A 27,749-nucleotide genomic window follows, 5' to 3' on the forward strand; every position below is an offset into this window, starting at 1 on the left:
CGTCGTGTAAAATCCAATTTAAACCAGATTGGACATTAGTTGACCCACAAAAAAAAAAGTTAAAAAAAAAAAAAAAAAAAAAAGTACGCATTTTCTGAAGTATTCTCAAGCAGTTGGTTTCTCTCAATCAAATCTTGGCTTGTCACCAGTCACCACCCCCTTAACTCCGTGCCTGAGTCTCTGAACGTCTATTTCGTTTCAAACAACCAAACTTCAACACATCCCAGCAGAGAGAGAGAGAGAGAGAGAGAGAGAGAGAGAGGCATCTCACCTGGGGCCCTTCCCGGGGTTAGGGACTTCTGAGGCATCACCGAGCCAGTGAGTGGTACAGCTCACTAACTTTGTGATCCAACAACGCCCCCAGTCCCGCTCCCATTCCAACCCACCCACCATCACTGAGGGTCTTTGAAGACTCGTCACGCGGGGTGTTCAGAGAGGACAGGAGACGATGAATGAGCTTGGGGAAGGGGCGGGTCAAGTCCAATTGTGTAACAGTCAAGTCACTCATCCCCTTGGATGATGGACGGACGATATGTAAGGAAGTGTTTTGAAACCGTAATTCTGCCACGACACAACTTTTTACAAATAAATAATCTTGTGGCTGACCATGATCCTGTCAACCACTAAAAACATCACAAAACTCAAAACGTCACATTCAACTGTGTTTATTATTATGGCCTACTAATAGTTAGTGATCTTGTGACTTGTGAACGATTTGTTTGTGGCGAACAAATATATCAAATGAGTCAGGAGTAGGAAGTCGGTTCAGTAATGGAGTCGGGGAGCGAGTGAATCTTTGACTCACAAACTGAAACGAATCACTTAGAACTAATTAAAGGACCAAAGCAAAGATCAAGACTTTTGCCATAATGCATATTGAAAGTGACTGATTTATACTTTGCACTGCACCAAAATAAATAATTTTGACAGAATGAAATGATTTCTGTGTGAATTCCATCCACTACTAAGAACCAAACTGACTCTATTGAGCCTTGTTTATCGTTGACTCCTCCCTCGCTCACCGTGCGTTACACCAACTGAACCAAACGAACAGAGTCACAAAATCGATAGACTCTTTGCACTGAGTGACTTGTCAAGAACCAAATCTCAAAAAAGTCCTTTCATCACTACAGTACGAATAGTCCTCACCCTCCGTGTGAAACTGGAGCTTGTTCTGATTAACACAGAGCTCGTATGAGAACTCTGTCTGGAGCTGATGAATTAGATTAATTAGATGAATAAGTGACGCAATTTGGATCTCTTTATGTTTTTAAGTGGAATGTGAAACATTTTCACAGTATACCTTGCAAGCTCTCACAGCACATGACTGTAAATGGCCGCGGCACAGTGGTTGAAAAACACTGATGTAAGTTGTAACTGATCTGTATTGTAATTGTAATTTGTGTCTCAGGTCCCTCTTGAAAACGACTTTCATCTACACGAGGCATCCTGATTAAATAAAGCCATATATACAATTCAATGAGTTATGTGTCCCTGGTGGTAAAAACTGAAAAGAAGTGGGAAAAAACCCTTGTTTTAACCAGGTTCCATGTGGGAAAAATATTAACAGTGATTCATGGCCCAGACGTGTCTACCTGTCAGGAGAAAAGTCAGGTCAGGAAATGTGTAAGATGATTGAGTGATATATATACAGTATGTGTTAAATTTCCGTACTCCTTTGAATTGCTACAGTTTATTCACACTTGCTGCAAATGTATATAGCTGTAATAACCTTAAAACTGTTTCAATTCATCAAGGAGCCTACTGTATGAAAGCACAACAAGGCTGGTTCATATAATTTGTACCATAGTGCTGGGGCGTTGCAGTTTCTTGATCCGTAGCCGTTAGACACAACATGGAAACTCAAGATCAGATATGAACATGATTGACATGGAAACAGGTGCAGGAGTTAAGGGAATAGTTGAAGAATGGAATCCTCTTCCATAAGAAGTTACCATTTGTGTAGACTATGCCTTAGCCATTCTGCATTAAACACAAAGAAATAAAAGGGTCAATAACAATTTAGTCCCTGTGTGTCCAGTACAGAGATATCTTCATCATTTTCTTAAAAGACTTTACACCAATAACCCAATTTTTAACAGCAACTGTATGTAGCTATACAATTTTTTTTTTTTATCAGTTATAAAGCACATTATGTGTTGGTGGTGATTGGGAGGTGGAACATTGGAGAGGCTGTCTATTACTATTTTGTCCTCGTACTACTTCTAAACACACCAATTCAGATATACTATAACTTTATTGATCTGGATTGTTTTAGTTTTTTAAATTTTCAACTCACAACGGTGACCGCACCTGTGTCACTGGTTAATGTTATAAAATAAAATAAAATAAAATAAAATAATATGTAATTTAATTTAATTTAGTTGTATTTCATCTAATTTGAATTAATTTACGTCAATTTATTAACCACTGTATCATTTTATTTTATTTAATGTCCCTAAATACAAATATTCGTTTTCTTTTGTTCCGATCCTCGGTTCGTGTGGCGCGGTGCAAGCTCAGACTCCAGATCCAGCGCCGAGGAGCACCGTCTCCGGATTTTTCCCGAGACGCGGTCACCTTAGGGGGCGGGGGCGCTGGACGCTGATTGGCTCCGCGGCGCCTGGCTGTCAGAGCAGTGAGAGCATGGAGGAGGAGGAGGAAGAGGAGGAGGAGGAGGAGGAGGGAGCTGTTGAAAAAAGAAACAGGACTGTGTGTGTGTGTGTGTGTGTGCGTGTGTGTGCGTGTGTGTGTGTCGAGTCGACTAAGGCCGTGCTGGAAAGCGGAGCACACAACCACACCACCACCACCACCACCACCACACAACCTCCGCTACTGCTTGCCGCCGCTGAAAATGACCCGCCTGGAGAACGCCGAATACCCCGCGTCTACGTTTCCTCGCTCCTAACGCCCCCTTGCTGCTACCACCACCCCCAGCAGCTCCTTTTAATCCCGGGCTTCAGAGAGACACGCGTCCGATCCCGGGTCGGCGTTAGCCGGGGCTAACTAACAGCTGACTGCCGCAGCCACCACCAGCACCGCTGAACATGTCACCGGGAAACTGAAGTGGAACCCGGGATCCGGGATCAGCTGCCGGGGGTGAACGGGCCTGCGTGGCTCGGCTCTGGATGCGCCGCTGAACGGTGTCCACATCCGTCGGGATGGTTTGGATTGGTGTGATTCGAGTGGAAGTGTAATGGGAAATCTTCTTTAAGTCGTTCCCCCTCCTCCTCCTCCTCCTCCTCCACCACCACCCCCGCCCCTCTTCTCCCCCTGCATCAGGTGAGTAAATATTTATATCTTATATATTTTAAAATATTTCCACGTATCCTGGAAAGATCAGCGTGCCACCATGCACCCAGAGACCCGTCGCTGCACGGTTCAAGGCTCCGTGCATGGTCCTTGGGTCTGGGTCTTGATACTTTGAAAAACTCTTAACCTTAAAAAGTCCTTGTGCGTAAAAATAAAAATATTCGAATGGAAGTGGGTACAGGTCCCCTGTTATATCAGTTTGGTTAATCCGCAAGAGATCAAGCGACGCAGCATTAAAGGAGCGCCACCATCATCACCACCACCGCCACCATCATCATCATCATCATCATCACCACGACCACCATCCACGTTCAGACACAGGGTGGCGGGGGAGAGAGACGGCAGACAGACCGGTCAATTTCAAGCCACAAAGTTTCTCTTCTTTCTGCCCCTCCATTGAGCTTCAGTTTTGAATGAGGGACCCTCCTTCCACCTGATGCCGGTCCTCAGAGAACAAGCAAACATTGCTTTAAAGTGCAGATCCCCACCAACCTCCCACCCATCCCCCCAAAGGGAACAAAAGTTGACCCCCCCCAACCCAAAGAAAGATGAAATAACGGTTGACATGTCCCCATTTGGCACTATATTGATCAAAACGCCTAACATGACACACAGGTAGTGGCCAATGGTGAAAAATGTCCACGGAGCCTTTTGTCCAGTTAGCGGTTGGGGTTTGTTTTGGGGAATGGGATTTTGTTGTTGGGGATTTCATCCCCCCCATTCTGTTCCCACACCTGAATGACAGCAGTCTTCTTTCTTTTCACGTATACATCCAGTCCATTCAGTGATGATCTTCTGTGAAGTCATTCTCTACCGAGAATGAATGAAGCTCTGTGAATGAGGTATTGTCTGACCAAATTGAGTGTCTGAGCAGCCCTCACAGTACAGCATGGTCCCGGTGTAATAACTGCAAACACACTTCATCCATGCTGTTGGCCGCTTCATTGATTCACCCCCAACACACACTCTGTTAAGCCAGGCACCCAGCAGCCTCTCTTCTGGCTACGCAGTCATCAAAATGTAATCACTTCAGGGAATCTAGAGGCTGATGACTCTCTGATGCGGGTATGAGCCCCGACCTTTTATCAAGAGTGTGTGACGCGACACAAATGTGTGTGTGCGGTTATGGAATGGCCCCCCTTGACCTATGACTGTGCCCAGCCTCCGCACAAGCAATCCATTTGAAGGTACTGGACCGGGTGAAAATATATAGAACTCCATTCAGAACCAAAGCTGGTTGAGCTTTTTTCTTGGAGAGGTTCCTGAAGTCACTCTGGTTTAGGGATGTGCAAATCTCATATTTCATATTTTCATGGTCGATTAATCAGTGGGTGGTATGAGCAATTGCCTCCATTTATAGTGACTCATCTATACCAGCCTATCCATTGAAATGCACAAATGAACATGGGATATGTAATTAAACTCACAAACTCACCAGACATCACAACAGCCCTGTCCCTGACTATTGACTTGGTATATGAACTTTATTTCTCTAATGTGTCTAAGTTATAACGCTTTATAAGCCTGTTCTAATCCTTGAAACCTAATTTGGGGCCTGTTAAAAGTGAATGGCTTTGGCTTTTTTCACTGATGGGCATTGTGTTGGAAGTACCCATCGAAAACCTTTTCCAGACGGGGGGGCTGACATAAAGGATTATAATATGGACAAACCCAGCCCAGCTCAGTTTAAAGTGCAAGTTATGTCGTACATCACAGGACGGTTCCATTTTAATGGCTACCCCACGCGCTCTATGAATAAAATGACCCCAAGGGCCCTGATATGAATCGCGTAAGCAAAGCAATAAACCCGCCAGTGATGATGCTATCACAGATTCACAATTAATCAATGAATTAGCTATTCATTAGTTTCTGAATGATTTATTGTGATGATGGTGCCAGCAACAAGCGGAAAGAGATGAGGAGCAGGGGGCTGGAAGTCAAGAAACGAAGGTCTGCTTTTGACGAGATATGAGATATGAGATGTAAGGAACTCGGAAATACTTTTTACTTATTTATATTTGTCACGCAAAGTAATGTACCTTTTACCCAGATAGGGTACATTGTGTCAAGTCTTTCCTCTGGACTTAATTTATGTTTGGCCCCTTTCTTCATCAGGTTAGGAGTGGTACCAAAAACGGCTCAGAGGTACACTATAAAATATGGCCCTTAATGTTCCGTTCATTAAAGCAGCATCATTTCAAAAATGAAAAATTCTGTGAAGAAATTAGCTTATATTTACTGGAAGTAACTAGTCCTTTATTAAGAATTTGGCACGGTAAGTTCTTCTTTTTTTTTTTTTCTTTTACCTGTGCTGTCAGCATGCTGGGCATGCAACACAGAGTATTTGTTAATATTGCATCTAGGACAGAGTTAGTCTGCAAGTGCAGTTCATGTTCTCAACCTGCAATGCAACTCTTTATTAATTCTTAAATCGCCATGGACTGCTCCAATAACTCTGTCCTGTGGACGACCTGTAGGATTGACAAGAGCACAGTTTTTTGTTGTACAGAACACCCACCACTTTGGTGAACTATTTTACCATGTTTGGATCTATAAACAACTGATCACCACTCCAATAGGGGGAGAATCACCACAGGTGACACAAATAAACACAGAACCAAACAACAAAATGTACATGGAAAAACAAACAACAACATGTACACGGAGAAACATAAACATCGGATGTATATGTATGTGACGAATAAACCTCTTGAATCTTGAATCTTGACATGTATAGAAAAAACAGAAATGAGGTCCAGGAAAACTGGAACAGCAATCGGGCATGTGGTGTTATGACCGGGGCTAGGAGAGACCCAAACACACGACACAGAGACGGGAGGTAGACAGGGGGTAAATGAAGGATGTTTATTTGACGACACGGTGAAGGTGCCGGAGGGATCCCGTCGGGTAGGAATGGAGCAGGACAGGGATGAAGACGACCGGGAAGGAGGGGGTCCAGGATCCGGGTGGAGAGACGGGGAACCGGGCTGGATGGAGCGGGACGGCCAGACTTGATCGAGGAGAGGAGACGAGCAGGTTAGGGCAAGACGAAACACTAGGAGACATAAACTTGGAAGTAGGTACTTGGAACTAGGAACTTGGAGCTAGGAACTTGGAACTAAGAGCTTGGAACTAGGAACTTGGAAGGGGCCAGGAGCTTAGGTAAGTCAGCTGACGGTCTGGCAATGAGTGACTGGGGAGCTGTAGAATAAATACTGCGTTGATGAAGAAGGTAATGATTCAAGATTCAAGATTCAAGAGGTTTATTCATCACATACATATACATACTTTCATCCATATATGCAGTGAAATGTCAATGCAACGCACCCGGTGATTACACACAATATGTACTGGACTGAACACAGAACCTACCCAAGAATTTCTACTTGGAAACTTCTACTCAGGTGGAGGCTGTTGTCCTGGCACCAGAGTGACAGGTCAGTCAGCTCGTCGGGGTAGCCTTCTCAACGCCGTCGGTGATCAGGCCCACGACAACGGTGTCGTCAGCAAACTTGATGATGGTGTTGGAGCTGGACCTGGCCACACAGTCATGTCTGTACAGGGAGTACAGTAGGGGTCTGAGGACGCAGCCCTGGGGGGATCCTGTATTCAGAGTGAGGGAGCTGGACATGTGCTTCCCCACCCTAACCACCTGGGGCCGAGAGGAAGTCCAGGATCCAGGCACACAGCGGAGTACTGAGTCCGAGTTCCTTCAGCTTGAGAGCCAGTCTGGTCGGGACTATGGTATTGAAAGCTTAACTATCGATGAACAGCAATCTCACATAGGCCCCCTTCCGGCCATCCAGGTGCGTGAGCGTTGTGCGCAGTACCCAGGAGACCACGTCATCCGTGGATCCGTTCTGCTGGTACGCAAACTGCAACGGGTCCAAGGTGCGGGGGAGGGAGGCGCCGATATAATCCTTTACCAGCCTCTCGAAACACTTCATGACCACCGAGGTGAGGGCCACCAGACGGTAGTCATTCAGGCAGGTTGGAGAGGCGATCTTCGGGACAGGAACGTTGGTGGACCTCTTGAAGCAGGACGGGACCACTGATTCAGCCAGGGAGATGTTGATGTTGATGATGCATATTTCCGGATACAAGACTGTCGTTGTAAGCAGCCCTGCGGGCATTCAGAGCGCAGTGGATGGATTTATCTACCCACGGTTTCTGGTTTGGAAATATCTAAACTTTCACCGTGGGAATGATGTTGTCTGCTACCGTGGCCACGAAGCTCACCGCTACATCTGTAAACTTGCTGACATCACTTGAACTTGATTGGAACATGTCCCAGTGGACGTCATTCAGAGCGTCCTGAAGCGCAGCCTCTGATTGGTCCGTCCACTGCTTCACTTCCCTCGTCACCGCCAATTCTCGCCCGATCAGAGGCCTGTAAACGGGAACCAGCGAAATTGTGGCGTGATCTGATTTCCCGAAAGCAGGGAGGGAGACGGTCTTGTATCCGTTCTTGTAAGGTGTGTAGCAATGGTTCAAAGTTCTATCTCCCCTGGTGGCACACGTGATGTGTTAGTAGAAATTAGGCAGAACTTTTTTAAGGTTCGCCCTGTTAACACATCATACAGGTCCGACAGTGCTGTGTCGGTATCCGCCTGCGGTGGAATATAAACGGCTGGACTGATGACCGTGCTGATCCCAGGTGTGTGGAATTGGCCGAAGGAAGGTGCAGCGGATGGGGCAACAGCGGCCTCTAGTGGCGCTGGGAGGCCGTGGGCTTAACATGTGGCCTCTTCCTGTCATAATTATGACAGTAAATGAGGAGGAAAAGGAGAGGGATGCAACCAGGAGGCTGCTGGGGTGCGTTCAAAGTGTGTGTGTATGTGTGTGTGTGTGTGTGTGTGTGTGTGTGTGTGTGTGTGTGTGTGTGTGTGTGTGTGTGTGTGTGTGCGTGCGTTCGTGTGCGTGTGCACGTGTGTGTGTGCGTGCGCGTGCAAAGTGACCACCGGTAAGTGTACAGGACTTATCCCAATTGGTTGTGGTGTATAAGGTCGTTATTATATCATGACGCCTCCAAGCAGCGGAAAGGGCCCCTGAAGCCAACCCTGAGTCTCGCAGCCGCAAAGACACACACAACTGCAGGAAAGCCATTAGCACCCCACACTGCAGACACAGAAGACCCCCCAGCCCCCAGAGAACTCAGAAGCCCGCTGAGCAACCCCCACGCCTGGCCCTGAGGAGCATAACCCAGTCCCAGGGAACACGAGGAAACCCTGCACCCCTGAGGCGCACACATACGAAGCACAACCAGATCAACGCAGCAGGCCGAAGAGTGGCCACGCAGACCCCCCCTCGACCCGATGACGCCATAGCACGCCCACCTCCCGTACCCGGAGGCACCCAATCTACTGCGACCAGCCAAGGGCGCAGAGCGGCCCGCCATGTGCCTCCGCCATGCCGGACAGCTAGGTGCCACCATCAGGCCCCTGGTCAGCCCCCAGCTGCCGCGCATGCGGACCACAGAACAGAGGGCGGCAGACGGCCCTGCCCACCAACAGCTGGACCCCGCGCACGGAGAACACCAGAGCACAGGTACCCAGGCAGCCTAGGGCGACGACAGGAGTCCAGCCTCCACTGAAGGAGACCACATGGGGTGAACTGCGCAGAGCACACTCAGCCAGGCTCAGGTCCCCGGACCACAGGACCATAGGGAATGTGTTGTGATGGTTGATGGAAGTTTCTGGGTTACAGCATTCCAGTCCTCCCCACTGAGTGGTAAGACCGTAGTTGTAGTCCAGTTTATTGAATAATCTGAGATAGCTGCGAATTTAGATACAAGATTGAACACTTCCGGTCAAGATGATATTGGGTTCCATAAATACAACAAAATATCGTCAGCATAGAAACTGATTTTGTTTCCTGTTTGTATGCCAACGATATTACTGTTTTGACGGATGCCCGCCACGAGGGGTGCATTAAAGATGGCGAATAGTCATGGGGAGAGCTGACATCCTTGTCTTGTGCCACATGGAAGAGTGAAACGCTGTAAAGTGTAACAATTGGTGATGACAGAAGTGGATAGTGAGTTGTACAGGATTCTGATTGATTGAATGAGTGACTCTCCAAAGCTCTATTTGTTAAGGGTGGAATAGAGATATGTTCAATTAACTCTGTCAAATGCTTTTTCGGCATCTAAAGAAGCAATAACAGTATTTAAGTATTTAAGAGATATGCTGATCAGACTGAATAAACACCGCATATTGCCGGATGAGTGTCTGCTCTTGACAAAGCCTGTTTGGTCTGGGTGAATTATAAATGGAATTATTTTTTCAATTCTGTTGGTTAGTGTTTTGCTAGTGTAATCTTTAAATCTCAATTTATTAGGCTTATGAATCTGTAACTGGAGGTGAGGGTTGGGTCCTTATTGGGTTTGAACTAAGCCAAAATGAGAGCAGTTTTCATGTGCAGAAGCATGGTGGAGGTTGACTTAATCTCTGTAACCATTCTGATGAATAATGGCGAATGGCCAGAAGTGTTGATATATTTGATTCATTGTCTGAATTATATAGTTTATTATAAAAGTCTGTGAATATGTTATTGTTGTCTTGCGGTGTATGTTATCCTACCATGTGGATCTTTGATGGCTGTAATAAGTGTTTTCTGGCAAGAAATTTTCCTGATTTGTCATTGAGTTCAAAATATTTCGCTCTTGTTCGTTGCATGAGGAATTGTGTCTTTTGATGGGTGATATTATCAAGTTGAGATGGAATTGTCCGGATCTCATTTCAGATTTGCTCAGTGGGTGAGTGGGCTTTTTGGGAGTGCAAGTCTTTTAATTGTTGTTCTTAGTTTTTAATTTTTTTGGCATTCTTGTCCTTTCTTTATCTTGTGAGTGGAGACTGAAATAATACTACCTCTTAGAACTGCCTTAGCCATTTCCCAGAGTAAGTATGGTGATATTTCTGGAGAGAGATTCAGTTCAAAGAAGGAATTCATTTTTTATTTAATTTTTAATTAATTTATTTTCCATTCTCTGGAAAATAAATGGTTAAATTCTTTATCTTAGAGAGTTACTCGTCAAGAAAAAGTCAGTTCTAGAGAAGCTTTGGTGGGGTGGTAAATAATATGTGTATTCTCTATTATGTGGATTATTTGATCGCCAACAAACGCCAAGAGCAAAATCACTCATATTGTTTTATAGTGTCTGACGAACGCCAGGGTTAAATGCTTTAAATCTTTTTGCATCTCGCCAACTCTGCGGTGCAGGAAATCAAGGCTGACTTTGAGCTCCGAAATGTCTTGTAGAAGGGGAACAAGCATGTCCAGCTTCTTGTTAATCTCATCCAAAAGACTAGCCTCTACAGCGCTGGGGATTAGCTCATCTGTGTCGGTAGCTGAGTGTGCCTTCTTCCTTTTCACTGGATTGTTCCGGTCTTGGTCCTCTTCCATCACGTACTCGTTATAATAATTATCGATATAATCCTTGAGGTCCTCCATCCTGGTTTTGTGAATCGCGATTGTGGCGCCTCCCCTTGCGGCTGCCTGCGCGAGCACCTTGTGTCGATTACGCACATTTTGGTATTTTTTAGTATTTATAGAGCTTATTGTGCGTAATCACCGGGTGTCATGACATTTCACTGCATATATGTATGAACGTATGTATATGTATGTGACAAATAATCTCTTGAACTTGAACTTGAACTTGAACTTGCAGTGTTGTTTTTCTACAGCAGTGCAGTGTTGTTTTATACAGTCACCACTTTATTAGGTACACCTATTCAATTGCTTGTTAACACAAATAGCAGCAACTCATTGCATTTAGGCATGTAGACATGGTGAGGATGACTTGCTGAAGCCGAGCTTCAGAAGTGGAAGAAAGGGGATTTAAGTGACTTTGAACATGGCATGGTTGTTGGTGCCAGACGGGCTGGTCTGAGTATTTGAGAAACTGCTGACCTGGGATTTTCATGCACAGCCATCTCTGGGGTTTAAAGAGAATGGTCCGAAAAAGAGAAAATATCCAGTGAGCGGTAGTTGTGTGGACGAAAATGCCTTGTTGATGTCAGAGGTCAGAGGAGAATGAGCAGACTGGTTTGAGACGATAGAAAGGCAACAGTAACTCAAACAACCACTCATGACAACCAAGGTATGCAGAATACCATTTTTGAACGCACAACACGTTGAACCTTGAAGCAGATGGGCTACAGCAGCAGAAGACCACACCGGGTGCCACTCCTGTCAGCTAAGTACAGGACAGTGAGGCTACAACTTGCACAGGCTCACCAAAAATGGAAAATAGAAGATTGGAAAAACGTTGCCTGGTCTGATGAGTCTCGATTTCAGCTGCGACATTCAGATGGTAGGGTCAGGATTTGGCGTAAACAACATGAAAGCATGGATCCATTTTGCCTTGTATCTACGGTTTAGGCTGGTGGTGGTGGTGGTGGTGTGGGGGATATTTTCTTGGCACACTTTGGGCCCCTTAGTATCAATTGAGCATCGGTTAAACGCCACAGCATACCTGAGTATTGTTGCTGACCATGTCCATCCCTTTATGACCACAGTGTACCCATCTTCTGATGGCTACTTCCAGCAGGATAACGCACCATGTCACAAAGCTCAAATCATCTCAAACTGGTTTCTTCTTTCTTGCAAGGTGTACCTAATAAAGTGGCCTGTGTGTGTGTGTGTGTGTGTGTGTGTGTGTGTGTGTGTGTGTGTGTGTGTGTGTGTTGCAATTTGTTTTGTTTTTTGTCTGAGCTAGAGCAGATTGTGTGTGTTTTAGTTTGTCCAGCTGGGCTCCACCATGTTCGGGCTGTACTCCCTTCCATCTTCTCGCGAGATCACAGCATGCTCTGTCTCTCTCTGCCCTGGTAAGTTCTTATGCAACCGGTTAATTAGAGAACTGCTTTCACAACCCAACTAAGTTGAACTGCTTGTGAACTTGGATATCATTTTTTAATACAGGTACTCCTCACTTAACGCCCTACCTGTTTCACGACCGTTCGGACTTACGATCAGCTCTCTGACCAGTCTGTATTGTGGGCTGTGTGCACAGTGTCTCAGCATCAAGCATTGCATCGGGCATCATCGTTCTCAGTCTGTCTCGTTCCCGCAGTCTGTCAGTATTCACTACAATAGCATTCGCAATTGCCACGCCCCCTTATTGTGAAATAAAACAGGTCCCAAAAAGTACTTTTCATACCGATAGTTAAGTGCATAACTGAGTAAAATGCATTTAGATGGCTTTAGAGGGCTTCAGTGTTTCCAGAGCAACATGCACTGTAGCGGCTAGAGTCTCACCTAGCGACACATGCATCGAGAATAGTTTATGTCTTGCGTCACGTGAGCTGATGAGCTGTCCCCGGGCCCAGCTGTCTGGGAAGCCATCTGGTGTCTTGTCACATGCGAATAGTACTTAACCAGGCCCATCATGCTCCCCATGATGTAACCCCCACCTTCCCCACTTTGAAATTTTTGATGACAACACGAGTAACTGAGGGCATTCTTCAAACATTTTATTTATAAAGGATGAAACGTGTAGGAAGCAGGGTTTCCTACTGTTTAAAAGCTCCACTTCATTGTTTACAGCTGTGTTTTATACAATCGCTTTGCAGCGGCACATGAGTGTGCCTAGTGTGAGCTTGTCAGATGTGCCTTGAAAATTGTTCACATTCCTACAGAAGTACTACTGTTGCACAAATTGCTGAAAAAGTTCATGCTGACTGTAATATAAAGGTGTCAGAGCACAATGCATCGCAGCTTGCTGCGTATGGGGCTGCCTAGCCACAGACTGGACAGAGTGCCCTTGCTGACCCTTGTCCACCACCGAAAGCGGCTACAATGGGCAAGTGAGCGTCAGAACTGGACCATGGAGCAATGGAAGAAGGTGGCCTCGTCTGATGGATCACATTTTCTTTTACATCATGTGGATGGCTGGATGCGTGTGCGTGGTTTTCCTAGGGAAGAGATGGCACCAGGATGCACTATGGGAATAAGCCAGCCAGTGGAGGCAGTGTGATGCTCTGAGCAATGTTCTGCTGGGAAATCTTGGGTCCTGGCTTTCATGTGGATGTTACTTTGACACATACCACCTACCCAAACATTGTTGCAGACCATGGCAACGGTATTCCCTGATGGCAGTGGCCTCTTTCCGCAGGATAATGCACCCTGCCACACTGTAAAAATTGTTCAGGAATAGTTTGAGGAACATGACAAAGAGTTGGAGGTATTGACTTGGCCTCCAAATTCCCCAGATCTCAATCCAATCGAACATCTGTGGGATGTGCTGGAACAACAAGCCCGATCCATGGAGGCCCCACCTCGTAATTTACAGGACTTAAAGGATCTGCTGCTAACGTCTTGGTGCCAAATACCACAATGTTAGTTTCAGATGTCTTGTGGAATCCCTGACTCGATGTGTCAGAGCTGTTTTGGCAGCACGAGGGGAACCTACACAATATTTGGCAGGTGGTTTTAATGTTGTGGCTGATAGGTGTGTATAATAATGTTAACTGCTGAAGAATGTACAACATAATTAATTAAATGAAATGCAAGATAAGTACATTATTAAAATTATTGTCATCAGCTACAAGGGAGAGGTAGTGCACTGATAGCTCGACCGATTCTGAATCCTAAGTACTAATATTATACCGTAAGTCTGTGCCCATTTCGCGTACTTAGCGGATTAATTACTTTAACTGGACAGTCTAGACATAGACCATTAGTTAGGGGTCATGAGAGCCTAATGACAAGATGGCAAGTCATTCTTCTAAAATGCTTCTCTGTTTCTAAACCGGAAATTAAGTTATTTTCTTTCATTTATCTCACATTTGATATTTGGTAACTCTTACTACCGGATTTTTGTCTTGGGGATATTTTCAGACCAGATACAATAATATTATACAAATACTATCCTATTTTAGACTGGCGTTCGAGCCCTCTGGGTTCCTAGTGTTGGATTCCTCGTTATCAGTGATCCTTCTCTCATTCTCTGTATAGATCTTGTCTACTTGTCTACTCTGATCATCATCATGTAAACATACTTCTAAGTCCACCGAGGCGGAGAAACTGACTTCTCAAGAGAGCGGAAACATCTTCCACCACCCTTGAAGTTAAATGTTTCATTCGATAAGCATGCCGCATTTAAATTGTAAATGAGTAGAAGTAATAACTGTAACTATACAGTGTATACACAGTAATAACTCTAACCACATACAATATGGCCACACTGTAGCGACGGGAGTTATGGTCTACGCACTCGTGGAACAAGTGAATAGTCGAATATTCACGTTGAACAGCTGAATCTGATTAAACTGACAAAATTCTGAGTCGGGTACAGCCCTAAAAAAACATGATTTGTTTTTTTCTGCCGCCTTGATTTATGGCTAAAGTTCATTTACGGCCGTAGTTCGCAGGGAAAACCATTTCCGTTTCCATGTGGATCATTTGAAGGAGGATGACAAGGAGCAGGAGGAGGAAGAGGAGGGTGGTGGGGGAGCTTCTTCACACTCTGCATTCTCATTTGCATTCACTGTAGTGATGAGACTGGCTTACACGCTGAACTGGTAACATCTGGTGTTATGTTGATCTCTGAGTTCTTGAATTTATGCTCCACGTGTATGTTGACTAATAAGTTTGTTCCGTTTAGCTCTGAAATATCCGTCCACCACAGCATGTGAAATTTTGATGAATGTCACTGTGGGGGTAAAGGGACTGGTGGCTGGTGTGGCATGAATGCAAAGGCCATGGCTGAATCAGCAGAGACCTGTCAGGCACTTGACAGCAGGTTTTTATCTCAGCTGTAAGGACTGCAGTGTCAAATCGTGTGTGGCAATTCATGGGTTTAGTTTGAATTGCCCTGAAGTTTCTGAATAAAGGCGGGCGAGGTCTTGACAGCTGATCACCCCTGTAGGGATTGTCCTAAGCTTCAAGCAAGAGCAAGGGAAGAGTCGTTCGGGGTTAAAAGTGTGATCCAAAGCCCTTTTACGTATGATTTGAAGCCTAGATACTACAAGTGGCACTGATAGGGTTCCAGCAAACATTTTGGGCCAGTCCTATAGTGTTTCTCCCAGTTGCTCCACAAGTACTTCTAATCATGGGGGGATTGGATAGGGGGTCATTTGCCCCCAAGAGCAATACACACACAGATGTTTTGCTCTTCTGTTCAGCCAGTTTTGAAATATAGTCACACACTAATAAACCAATTAGTCCTAATGTCTTTGACATTTCCTTTATTATATTTTTTACAGTTTGGCACATTTCCCTGGTCTGTCGTAAAAAAAAAACCTTTATTTCTCCATTCAACAGTTTGTGCATCTATTGAGCAATTATCTGACGGTCTTCCTCTGTGACTCGGGTAATTGGTTTTTCATAATTTCCCTTGAGCTGTTTTTATTTACCCTCCAGTTCCATAAACATTTAACTTTTGTGCAGGCTAGGCTGCCATTTAACTCACTCTATGTACAATGCTAAATGGGCAAAGACTATATCAAACAAGCGCAAAGACGGCCTTCTCCAACTGAGCAGAGACAATGAAAATAGAATCATTACATCAAGCCGTTCAATTTTCTGGCAGATTGAGTAAATAGGCTAGTTCATACTTTAGTTTTCAAGGTAGTTCTAACACCTTCCTACAAGTTTTTAATAGGGATGTCACAATTCCAAAATTGAAAATCAATTCTAAATCACAAGCAGGTTTGCAATTCTCTCCGTATTTTTATGGGTAATACTGTCCGACATGGATCTTGGCCACCAAGACAAAATAAATGTGATCTCTCAAGTAATATTATCTGAAAATAAACTGCGTACTCTCTGCTTGGGAGGGGGGAGGGTGCAAACTGAAGCTCAAGCCACAGCTTGAGCCACGGGAGCAGCTTGTGCATTCTAATAATTTAAAGAAAAAGTGTGCTCTGATTCCAAAAATATGATATATCTTACAATATGTCCACTTGATTTGTCCACTTGACAGAGCAGAATCGAGACAGGCAGCTTGTGAGAAGTTCTGGTACGCAACGGTACGCGCTCCATAAGAGTAGTTAACGTTATGGATATGATTTGGATTAAGATCAAAGATAAGATAATAATGTTAAACGTGGTGGGCGTAGGAGAAGTGAGGTACTTGCAGTAGTGTTGAAAAGTTTGCCTCTTTTCAGTGAGCAAGATGATCCGGCTAACTGAAAAGAGCCGGCTCTCACAGCTCCCAAGCACTTATTTTATAGAGGAAATTGTATGAAATATTTTGTTTATATGTATTCCACTATTCCACATTATTTACAAGATTTAATGTGGCTGGACTCAAAGTTACTTATTGAGACGAAGTGTTTTTCGTTCAAATCAAAACTCCATAGTATAACAACGGCATAGCCCTCAGTGCTGGAAAAAAAATACATCGAAAATCGAATCGAATAGCGACCTTAAAATCGAAAGTCAAATTGAACCGAGGCTTTGGAGAATCGTGACACCCCTAGTTTTTAATAAATACCATTGACAGCGGTATGAGCCATGTAGCAAGTCATACGGGCACAGTGCCGTGGCTGCACACTGCTCCTAAATAGGCAAGGTGGGTCAAATACGGAGGACAAATTTCCCCACGGGGACCCATAACGTGATTCAACTTCTTCTTGAAACACATTATCGTTAAATTACATTACGCCATTTAGCAGATGCTTTTTCCCAACGTGACATAGAATAAGTTCATTTTTTAAATTGTCATACATACATAAAATAGATGTTTTTTCCTTTCTTTTGATTTGAGCTTTTCCTGGTCAAACGTAAAACAACTATCCACCTCGGCTCGGTCCAACTCAGTGGTTGACCTGTACAAATGCAACATTATTGAAGTGGTACAGGCTTCCCTGTGTGTGTGTGTTTGTATAATCTTATGGTGACAGTTAAACCGAATTCAACTGTAAAACAAATATATATATTTTAAAGTACAGTGGTGCTTTGACTTACGAGTATTATTCGTTCCGTGTCAAAGCTCGTAATTCAATCTGCTCGTATAGCAAATCAATTTTCCCCATTGAAATTAATTGAAATGCCATTTATCCGTCCCAGCCCCCAAAAAACCACCCCAATTTTGTGTTGTTAAATAAGAAAAATGTATTTCTAAATAACAAATATTATATAAAAACATAATAAAACATAATAAAAGAGAATGTAAAGAAATAAACTGGTTTTATAAAGTGTATTTACCTTGGAGATCAGACGACTTGAACTAACGGAAGATGCTGGCGGAGGTGGAGGGTGGAGGAGATAGGTTGGAGGAGTTCGTTTCGTGCTTTTTCGGTCTCTTTCGTTTGTTGCTACACTTTATTGCTGAACTTAATTGCTACAATTAATTATTATTATTATTTTTTTTTTCACTTCACTTTAGCTTAACTTAAAATTTGCCAATAACATCACGCGCACACCTCGCTCATGTTTTCTATGATTTCATGCTTTAATTCTATCAACATCATCCACTTCTTCTCAGCACTTACTTTTTTAGGACCCAGAGTTAGAAAAAATTAATTGGCAAAATAACGAATAACTTCAGTTACCACGTGAAGTGAAGGAGTGAGACGCGGGATGTGGCCGCATTCGCTCGCCACGCCAACCAGCGGCGACGTAGCTGAAGCTCGCTCCTCCTAACTCACATTTTTGCTGGCAAATCAATACAAAAAAATCGACTGAATGAGTGCTCGTAATTTGGAAAACTCGTATGTTAGTGCGCTCGTAAATCAAGGTACCACTGTACATTGTTTTCAAACATTAAATGCGGACACACAATTTGAGAAGGGATCCCGTTAAGGCTCCCAAGAGAAACTCAACACCAAATCCAACCACAAGAGGTTGCTATGTTTAATGCAATAATAAGGTTAGCAAAGCATGGATATTGGCACCACTACATTAACCGGAGATATCGGGCCTTTCGAGGGACCCACATTTACTTTGATAACCCATTTAGATTGATGATTGAAACATCACAAAGAGATGGTAGCGGAGACACAAATTGATGCTCGACTGGAGGACAATCCTCCCCGTTGTCGAGGTTGAAATATCAAACACGCAACTTGCCGCAAATTGAATATGCCAACGTATACCGTGTGTGCATCTTGTGTGCACAGCTCCACAGTGCAAATAACTGTAGGTCTGTAGGGATTTCTCCCAACAGTTGCTGTGTTGACATTTTTTCCCTGGTCAAGTTTTGTGCATAATAGGGCTTTGTTTGGGCTTTGCCTGTTGATTGACAGAGTGGTATTGGTGTATTGATGGCAAGAAGCTGTGTGTAATTCAATGCTACAAGCAGCTCTGCGGCGGTTGTCCATATCCGGAAAGGCAAGTTTATTTATACAGCACATTTCAACAACAAGGCACTTCAATGTGCTTCACATAAAACATCAAAAGCATTAAGACAAAGTCCAAAAGAAACACATTTTAAAAGGACATAGAATGCATAAGTTAGAAAATAGAATTCATAGAAAAAAGTGCAAGAAATGAATTAAAGAAACCTTTTTGTAGTCTTTAACAATTATTTTGCCTATGCCCCGAATAGCGTTTTACCTTGTCATCAGGACAAGATCCTCAACATTCAGAAATTAAACGATTTTTTTTTTTAATATATTTCCTGTCTATGTCCCCTTATTTCCATTTGAATAACTTTCTGATTATGTGCAAAGGAACAAGAGCAGTGATTAGCAGGAAGAACGCAGGGGGGGTGGGGTGGGATGGACAGATGGTGTGTTGAGAAATTGCCTTTGCATTTGGTCATTTGGGTTAACAATTAGCACAGAAGAAGTCTAGATAGTTGGAGATAATCTTCCCAGGTTAAGGTCCGAGCCAGATGGCCATGTCTGGATTGGGACTGTTTTCCCAATGGACCATAATTTTCTGAAAGAAGATATCTAGATTGGTCTCGAAACACGCATAGTTGAGACATACATTGCATGTCATGTGAAGGTTCAATATGGGTTAAGGCGGTAGCCAGATCCCAACGGAGCAAGATGGCCCACTTAAGTCCTTATTCACCAGATAACTCTGTTGGAGAGGAAATGCAGTTGTAAGTTGGTCAAACTCCCCTCTGACAGCCTGCAGTTGCGGTCTAGTTCCTAATGTGATTTTCCTGCTGCTATGTGAGGACAAGGAGAATTAAATCATAGTCATGATTAAACCTACTCCCTTCAAGACAACCCCAGCTGAGTCTAGTTAAGGCAAGTACATTTTCGTAATTCTTTCTCTCAGTGACCGTCATACAGTTACAGATTTACAAGCCTAAATTCAAAGAATGATTGGATTTAATGAAACCAAAAGCGTGGAGCAAATGATGCCTGACAATCGTGAACACTTTCAGCATTGACAGAGCAGGTAGAGACGCAACCTGACCTAAAATAGGCACCGCTTGGCTTTTAAAGTCCACGAACAACACAGCCAAAATGTCCAGAAAGATTATACCTTTCGAGAGGCTGATCATTTCTCATAATTATGTTTTCATGGCCCCCGGCTTAGATTTGAGCTTATTGGTTTGTGGCAAGAATCTGTTTCCTTCCTAACTGGTCCTCTCATACTCATTGTAATGCTGCAGAAGTTGGATGCAAAGTGTGTCATGAATTGGTTGTTGCCTTTCGTGGAGGGACCTCTCCCGTATTGAAAGTATGGTTTGCTAATGCCTTTAAGTGTATTTTTTAGCTTGTGAGGAAAATTTGTCTGAACAAATACATTTGGTCTCCATAGTGATGGGGAAAAAAATCCCTCCCCATATCACCAATTAATGACTTACATGTCATCTTTTGGTGTGAGCTTGGGGTGAAGAGAATTAATTGATGTCACTTTAATTGGAGGTTAATTTAGGGATGCAGTGTGTGTGTGTGTGTGTGTGTGTGTGTGTGTGTGTGTGTGTGTGTGTGTGTGTGTGTGTGTGTGTGTGTGTGTGTGTGTGTGTGTGTGTGTGTGTGTGTGTGTGTTTGTGTGTGCGCGGTGAAAGATGGGCAGATACGATGTGCTATCATAAATTGGGTTGAGTGTGAGGCCGTTCTATTTGTAGAACCCTTTGAAATGAGACACTGTTCCTGATGAGAAATTTCCTTTGAATAGCATTTCAGGTAATGAGAATTTTTGTCATATTTTTCATCATATTTTGTCAATAGTTTGTCAGACATTGCCTCAGGCTTAGCCTGATGCGGATTCACAAGTAGGATATACTGTGTGTGTGTGTGTGTGTGTGTGTGTGTGTGTGTGTGTGTGTGTGTATATATATATATATATATATATATATATATATATATATATATATATATTTACAGTCAGGTCACGGTCTAAAGGGTAAGACTTGAAAGTCACTGGAATTTCATTGAATTAAACCTCTGGGTAACATGAGTTCTTTTCTCCGGGATTTTTGGACATGGGCTTTCCTGAAGTGGCTCCGACACTCCGACAGAATGCTAACGAGCACACAACTCAGATAACATAATGAAATTGAAGGTAACACCGCCCCGCAATCAATATGTTACCTCATTCTTTTTCTTTCCCTGGCTAACGCAGACACCCATTTAGTGCAAGAGTACACTCCGTACTCTTGTCCGGAGTCAATTGTTATTGTCTATTGTTTCGACCTGGTCATTGTTGATTATTATATTGAGAGACAGTCTTCTGTCGAAGCTGCCGCTACAGCTCCCCGCCTCCCCCACCCGGCGATACTTTCAGGTTTGTCTGTCCCTCTAGTGCTCCGTGGCTGTCAGGCTATAATAATGCTGATTCTGTAGTCCCTTAATGCTCTTTTTCCTTCCCTTTTCGCTGCCCGCAACAGCGAGCAGGATCCCAGCTTGGTAACAGTAGCGCCATGGTTGCGCCCCCTCCCTTACTTTGTTTCTGCATCTCCAAAGGAGGGAGGGTCATGAGGCGCTTAACGTGAAGGGCAATCTGGGAACAAATCAGAAGTGACACTTTTAATAAAGTGTCGTGAGGCGCCGTGACCTGCTCTCCCTAGCAGCAAAGATTTGAATGCGCTGGAGAATTTCTGGCCCCCTCCACCCTCATGGCTATCATGCACTCATTATGAGGCCTCCAGTTGTAAAACCTTGGAAATGTCAGGCGTCACTCGGTGACTCGGCAACAAGAATGAGTGGGTTAATGCAGATATGATATGGGTAAAACAGTAATCCCTTGAAAGGTGTAGCCTTTCTGTGTTATTCAGATGGACTTGATGGAACCTTTGCTATCTGTGTTTAGAACCCCAATGATAATAATATTTAGCCTTGATCCTGCTGAGGACATTCAGCAGCTGATAGCTACTTCATTGGCGTCCACTGAAGACCATAGTGCCAGAGCAACCTTGTCATACGGTTGTCAAAGGCCTGGTTAACAGTCCAGTAGGAATGACAATCTTTGTTTTGCTATTTGGAGTTTACATTTTTTTTTTACTTGTTTTGAGGTAAATAGGCTGAGTCTGATAGCCGATTGTTACAACTGGGCTAAACTCAGAGGTGCCTTTCCAAAGCTGTTGCAGGAGGCTCGAATGGTGGCCTCTGCCCCCATAGTGATCTTTGACATGGCCTGCTTGCCAATCTCTTCAGACAGCAAGGTGTGTGTGTGTGTCACGCAGACCTGCTGTGAGTTTCTTCATCCTGGGGCTAGGCCGCTTTTGGATAATAGCTTTGAAAGTTTTAAGGAATGAAATGGGTTCATCTCTCGGTGCCTGAATTAAGCTTGAATAGTTAATTCTTCTGGATTCTGCTGGTAGAAAAGGAGGCCTTGGGATATTTGATGGGTATTTGATGATGTTCACATCTGCAGTGAATGCTATATACGGCAACAGAAAACCTTTGATTTCCCAGACTAATCAAATTTCACAAAACCTAAAATGAGCCCAAAATTCAGGAGCTTTACAGCCTTGGAATATTCCTTTTGGCCATATAAATATCCTAGTGTAAAACGCTGTGAAAGCAATGGAATACTTCGCTTATTGGAAATGTAAGAGGGACTCTTTTTGCATAAGAGCAACCTCTGTCATCGACAATGGATATCCTTCTATGGTGATGAGGGTTTTTTTTGGAACTGGGGAACTTGGGTTTTTTAACGGCGTACGCGCTACAATGTTTTGCGATAAAACTTTGCCCTCCCAAAGTGGAGTCTTTGACACTTGCTTTGCTCAATGCTTTGTCCCTTCCATTCCAGAAAATACAAAATGTGTCCTTACGATCACTTTCCACGGGGAGATTGCAAGCCGCCATTTGTCTATCTTCACCCGTATAGTTAGTTTAGACGCAGCAACATTCCAACAGGCGTACGGTGCACATGATGCATCTCTTACATCTATTCAGATGCGAAAGATCAAAATGTCGCAAACACCATTACAAAATTTTGATGATGGAGTTCCATACATCGATTCAGAATCGTTCAAGAGCAAATTTTGACGTGTCTCAGAATCGATTTCCTCTCCCGCCCCTAACATCCAGTCTGACAGATATTGAAGAACGCAAAACCTCCGCTGCGGAGTCCTGGCTGCAGCTTTAGTTGTCAGTACGGTAGTCATTGCGAGGTTGTCGGTTGGGATGTGGAGTCATTGTGAAAAGATTTGGAATGATCAGTCCAAAATCTGAAATTGAAGCTGCCAACTTGCCAAAACTGAGTTTGAGGTGGTGGACTGACATGCCACTGGATATGACTGCATGAAATAATGTGTGTGTATGTGTGTGTGTGTGTGTGTGTGTGTGCGTGTGCGTGCGTGCGTGCGTGCGTGCACGGTGAACGATGGGCAGATATGATGTGCTATCATAAATTGGGGGGGTATTGGTCGGGGCCAAATCATCTTGGGGAGACATAAAAAAAAATGGAAAGGTGGAAGATATGAGGATGTGCACTACGAAAAATGCAGACTGACTAAACTTGGTGGCGAAATAAGATCTTAAGCTGTTACCGTCTGTTCAGACCTCTTAATTCAGATTGGCTGTCACACTCCCCAGGATTAACTACCCCTCCCACCCACCCCACATCCAACTGACCCCTACAGTGTGCTTGTAGAACCTAAGAAGTATCTATGCAGCCAAGCATACGTGTTATCCTCTGCACATTTCATTTAAGCAAACAATTGCAAACGCAATCTTTCTCCTCAATGAAAGTACGTTAAAATTCACCCTGCGTGCTTTACCGTCAACCATAACATTACTTCACACTGACGGTGTGAACATTTTTGAAAAGTGCATTTCCATAAGCTAGTCTGTCATTACAGGCTTTTCACTCCCTCTGTTTATTCCAACGAGATACTACAAGGATGCCAAGTCATCTAATTACCTTCCCCATTGTACTGCAGGCGCAGGCTAATGCCGGACGACGCCATGGCGCAGGTGTTGTAATAATTTTCCGCAAGCTCCGTTCCGAGACAAGCCGGTCCAAACCAGCTTAGAAAGAGACACACAATGGATCTGTCTTTTCGTATTGTCATACTATGTGTTTGTGTCTTTTGAGATATACCCGTGCACTTCCCATCCTTACAAGTTATGGCTGTGGCGCTCCAAGGCTAGTAATGACTTTCCAAAGCCTTAATTATTGTACGCTGACGTTGGCTGTACAGTATAATATGCAGCGCCGTGTATTACTTTCTTTTGTCTTAAGCATTTAAATGAGCATTTAAAGGTTAAAAATAGGTCATTATTCACCTGCGCCACGTTACATGCGCACATACAGCGTAATCATTCGAAAATGACCATCTGTCGGCTATCTTTGGAACGGCCCTCTGCGGTGTGTGAGGGTGTGTTTATGCTGTATCGTTTGTCTTGCGTACAATTAAATGTCCTCGACGGGAGCCCTTTGGTCCTTTGTGAAATGAGCTTGTCAAAGACAAAAGACACTAAAGACTTAACACGCAGTTTGCTCAAACGGCAGAAGACGTGGACTAAAGTCTGACTAAAGTAGTCTGTACACCACGGGGGTGAAGCCAATTACCCAGAGAACAACAACAACCAGAATGGGAGGGAGGGAGAGGGGGAGAGGGGGAGAGGGGGAGAGAGAGATAAAGCAAGAGAGAGAGAGAGAGAGAGAGAGAGACCAAACGCGTCGGCGCTGTAGGGTTGGACTTTCCCCGCTGTCCCTTATCTCCAGAAGACCTTCGGCTCGAACTCTGCGGGGTGCCGCGAATCCTGGTTAACCTGTAGGGGTGTCTATTGAGACTCGCGCTCGTCACCCGATCTCGAAAGGCGTCTCCCTCCTCGCATGCCATCTTCAAACTCATTGTTCTCTTCATTAGTACTCATCACTTTTAGTGTCAACCTACAGGAATTTACTACTGAGCTTTGGATATTCAATTCTGTTTCCTATTATCCCGCCGTCAGAGCTGCAAAAGAGAGGCTTATCGCTGATATCCACAGCATGGTGTGTGTGGGTATTGCATTACTTTTTAGTATTTGGCAAGATTAGAAGAGATGGAATGTGAATCCTGTTGCCATTCAAGTTGTTTTTGTAAGTTGTTGGGGGGGCACATACAATCGACAACATACAATCTGAAAATGTTTCAATTTGGCCAACTTTCGGGCTGTGTTATTGGGCGTTAGGCGACCGGGCATAGTTCCACTCGTCAAATGGCGACCCCCAGCCGCCGCCTCCTCCTCCTCCTTCCCTCCAGGGTGGAGGGACCCAGACTGGGGGGGTGGAACGGCCCCTGTCTCCGTGATAATTACATGATTTGGTCCTTTGATTTTGCTCCTCGGCTTTATCCTTTGTGGTGAGATATTTAGAAAGCGCCCTCCAAAAAATGGAACCCCCCCCTAATTAAGCGATTGTTTTAACTGAACCTCCGTGCTGCTCCCTGGTGAGACAAGTTGCTCCGTCCTGTTCCGGGACTGTACAGGGCATGTGCTGAACACCTTTTTTTATTTTAATGAGCATAAAACTGTCCCTGCACCGGCTCAGCTGGGGTTAGGGTAAGAAAATATTTGAATGTTAATTTTCAGATTCAGACATCTTTTTTTTTTTTTTTTAATTGTTTACTATTCAAATAACATTCAAATATCGAACCATTGTTTGACAGCCTGTGTGTGTGTGTGTGTGTGTGTCTGTGTGTGTGTGTGTGTGTGTGTGTGTGTGCGCGCGCGCGCACATGCGTGTGCTGGAAACTCGTCATTGTTGTTAATGCCAGTTAACTAATGACCACATACCTTATGTTTACATTTGTTCATTTATAATTTATTGTCTATGTTCAAAATGATTTTTTTCTGTTATAGCACTACTTCACATTTGTGACTTTTTCCTTTAAAATAAAACAGCACATTGTTATTTCTGTAAATTGTCTATTTATTACCAAAGCGTTCATCAGTAATACAGTTAAGATGGAATCGGGATCACCAGTGCTACTAGTGGAAAAAGTTAGTCTGGAGCCCTGGAGTATATATGTACTGTATATGCTTTCAAACTGTTTACCACAATTTGCACTCTCATATCCAAGGACACAATATAAAAAAAACAAGCCCCAAAATAATTGAATGAGAATTTCAAAATGGCCGTGGAAAATAAGTGCTATGAAGTATCCCTGGGTGGTCTAGATGGATAGATTATTTAACCAGGAAAGATGAATTCAGAGCACGCTGTCTTTCACATTGTTTCCCTGAATGCAACGGGTTATTAAAATACTCTACCACAAATATCGTAAAGATTAGAAAAATCGTCTTGAGGTCATTCAGGTAATTGGACAAATGTTGCATGATTGAAAGAGGATTTAGTCCCGATAGAGGCACTGAGAGCTCTATACCATGTGGTCTAATTTGCACTGCCAATTGAGCCAAAACGTGAATAATGCAAATTAGTCCACTGACGTATGAAAAAGTGACGGCTGCTTTTACAACGTTCTTTTTGCGCATGACTTTACAACAAAGTCAGAAAACTATATGCCAACAGGAAGACAATTTGGCTGTTTTTCTTAAACCATTTTATTTTTCTATCATTATATTTACTGTCAAAACAAAATTCACCATAACAAGCAAGATTTTATAATCAAGTTTGAAATATATTGGAAAAACATGAGTTCACACACGGGGAATCGAACCTGGATCTACTGTGTCGGAGGGAAAAATCCTACTGGCTACACTATATGCACCATACATTGGTTGGTGTGTTCATGCATATGTGTATATATGTTTATATATACATTTAGTCATTTTCTATTTTTTGTTATCATGTACAAACAGAACATTTTTAGAACAAAAAATGTATTTTAAAAATGGTGTCTGAAAGAAAACGCTGCGAGTATATAATCAGAAATGTCCAGTGCTGTCAAGCCCCACTCACAAAGTTCCAGAACTTTTGAAAAGCTCTACCCTCCGAGCAGGAATTCTTTGGTCCCTGGGAACCAAACCCGGTCCCCGGAACTACATTTAGACCCTGGTCCCTGCAGTGGAAACGCACTGAGTTCCTTTATAGGTTCCTAGTTCCTGGGGAAAGTTCCTGAGGTGGAAACGCGGCTTAACATGCTGTGGATCTTGTTAAATTTTTGCCGGGTAATAAGTGTTTTTTTTTTTTTCTGTACACAAAGTTATTTTTCCGCTTGAAATTTTTGTGAATTATTTCCAGAGCCAGGGCAGTTGAGAGTCTCCTTGGAGACTTTGAAATGTATTCAGACATTTTTATCTTCCTCAAAACACCCCAAAAAATGACATCTGTAGCTCTCCTTTTAATTGCTTGATTGAATTAAACATCAGAAAGGACTCTGGTGGTTCTCTGTTGCTTGTCCTCGGGAACCTATGTTCCTGGTGTTTTATTGTACCAGGTAGGTAACTCACAAATTCCTACTTTGTAATCCTACTTTATACGCCTGATCCCCTCACAGAGGGTCAAATTCATCACTGATAAAGAATACTGTAGTCTTCTCGTAGAAAATGGTGATATGAGAAGGTACGAGCCAATATTTCTCCACAAAATGAGATCTGAAAGGGATGTTTTTATGCAGGTTCTGATGTGGCATCATACTTTCAAGTTCCAAATACCATGCGGTTTCAATGCGCTGAACCTCTCGATCCTTGAACATGGGGTTCTACTCTCCGTTCCACAGCTCTGACCGCCCCCTTTCTCTCCTTAGAAATCGCCATGCTTCGCCCTGGACAACAGCTGCTGCCCACATAGAGGTCACTTCGCCTCGCTTTCCGCGCGCTGCGGTCGCGCCCCCCGGAGTTATGCTGGGTATGTGTCGCGGGCGCAGGAAGTTTCTGGCGGCCTCCCTCGCCCTGCTGTTCATCCCGGCCCTCACCTGGCTCTACCTGTCGGCCGGGAACTTTCAAGGTGAGTAAGCTGGAGGTTAAGCAAGGGATAATGTGTGGGCAACCGGTCATTATCGCGAAATTACCCCTCCCACGGCAGGGTGGTCTAGAGGGCGAAGTGACGCGGCAAGGTCCTGTATAATTCTGAAGGGAGTTATTTAGCCTTAATGACCTACCGGCTGCACATTATCCTGCTTATTATGTGGATACTTACTATATTAATGAGATGGAATATTGACGTCATTGACTGCTTGCTCGTGTTAG

General features: G+C 43.8%; 1 protein-coding gene across 1 annotated transcript in view; it reads left to right on the plus strand.

Annotated features, from left to right (window-relative positions):
- The first annotated feature begins 2,782 nt into the window (after positions 1 to 2,782).
- The window catches only part of large1 (LARGE xylosyl- and glucuronyltransferase 1), an 89,838-nt gene continuing 64,871 nt past the window's right edge, over positions 2,783 to 27,749 (plus strand). Inside the window, exons 1-2 of the mRNA XM_080022717.1 lie at positions 2,783 to 3,282; positions 27,308 to 27,507. Of these exons, the coding sequence (XP_079878843.1) occupies positions 27,402 to 27,507 (106 nt within the window). The 5' untranslated portion in view covers positions 2,783 to 3,282; positions 27,308 to 27,401. The remainder of the gene's footprint in view (positions 3,283 to 27,307; positions 27,508 to 27,749) is intronic.

The sequence above is a fragment of the Zeus faber genome (assembly GCF_960531495.2).
Source record: "Zeus faber genome assembly, chromosome: 21".
NCBI classification, from domain to species: Eukaryota; Metazoa; Chordata; class Actinopteri; order Zeiformes; family Zeidae; genus Zeus; species Zeus faber.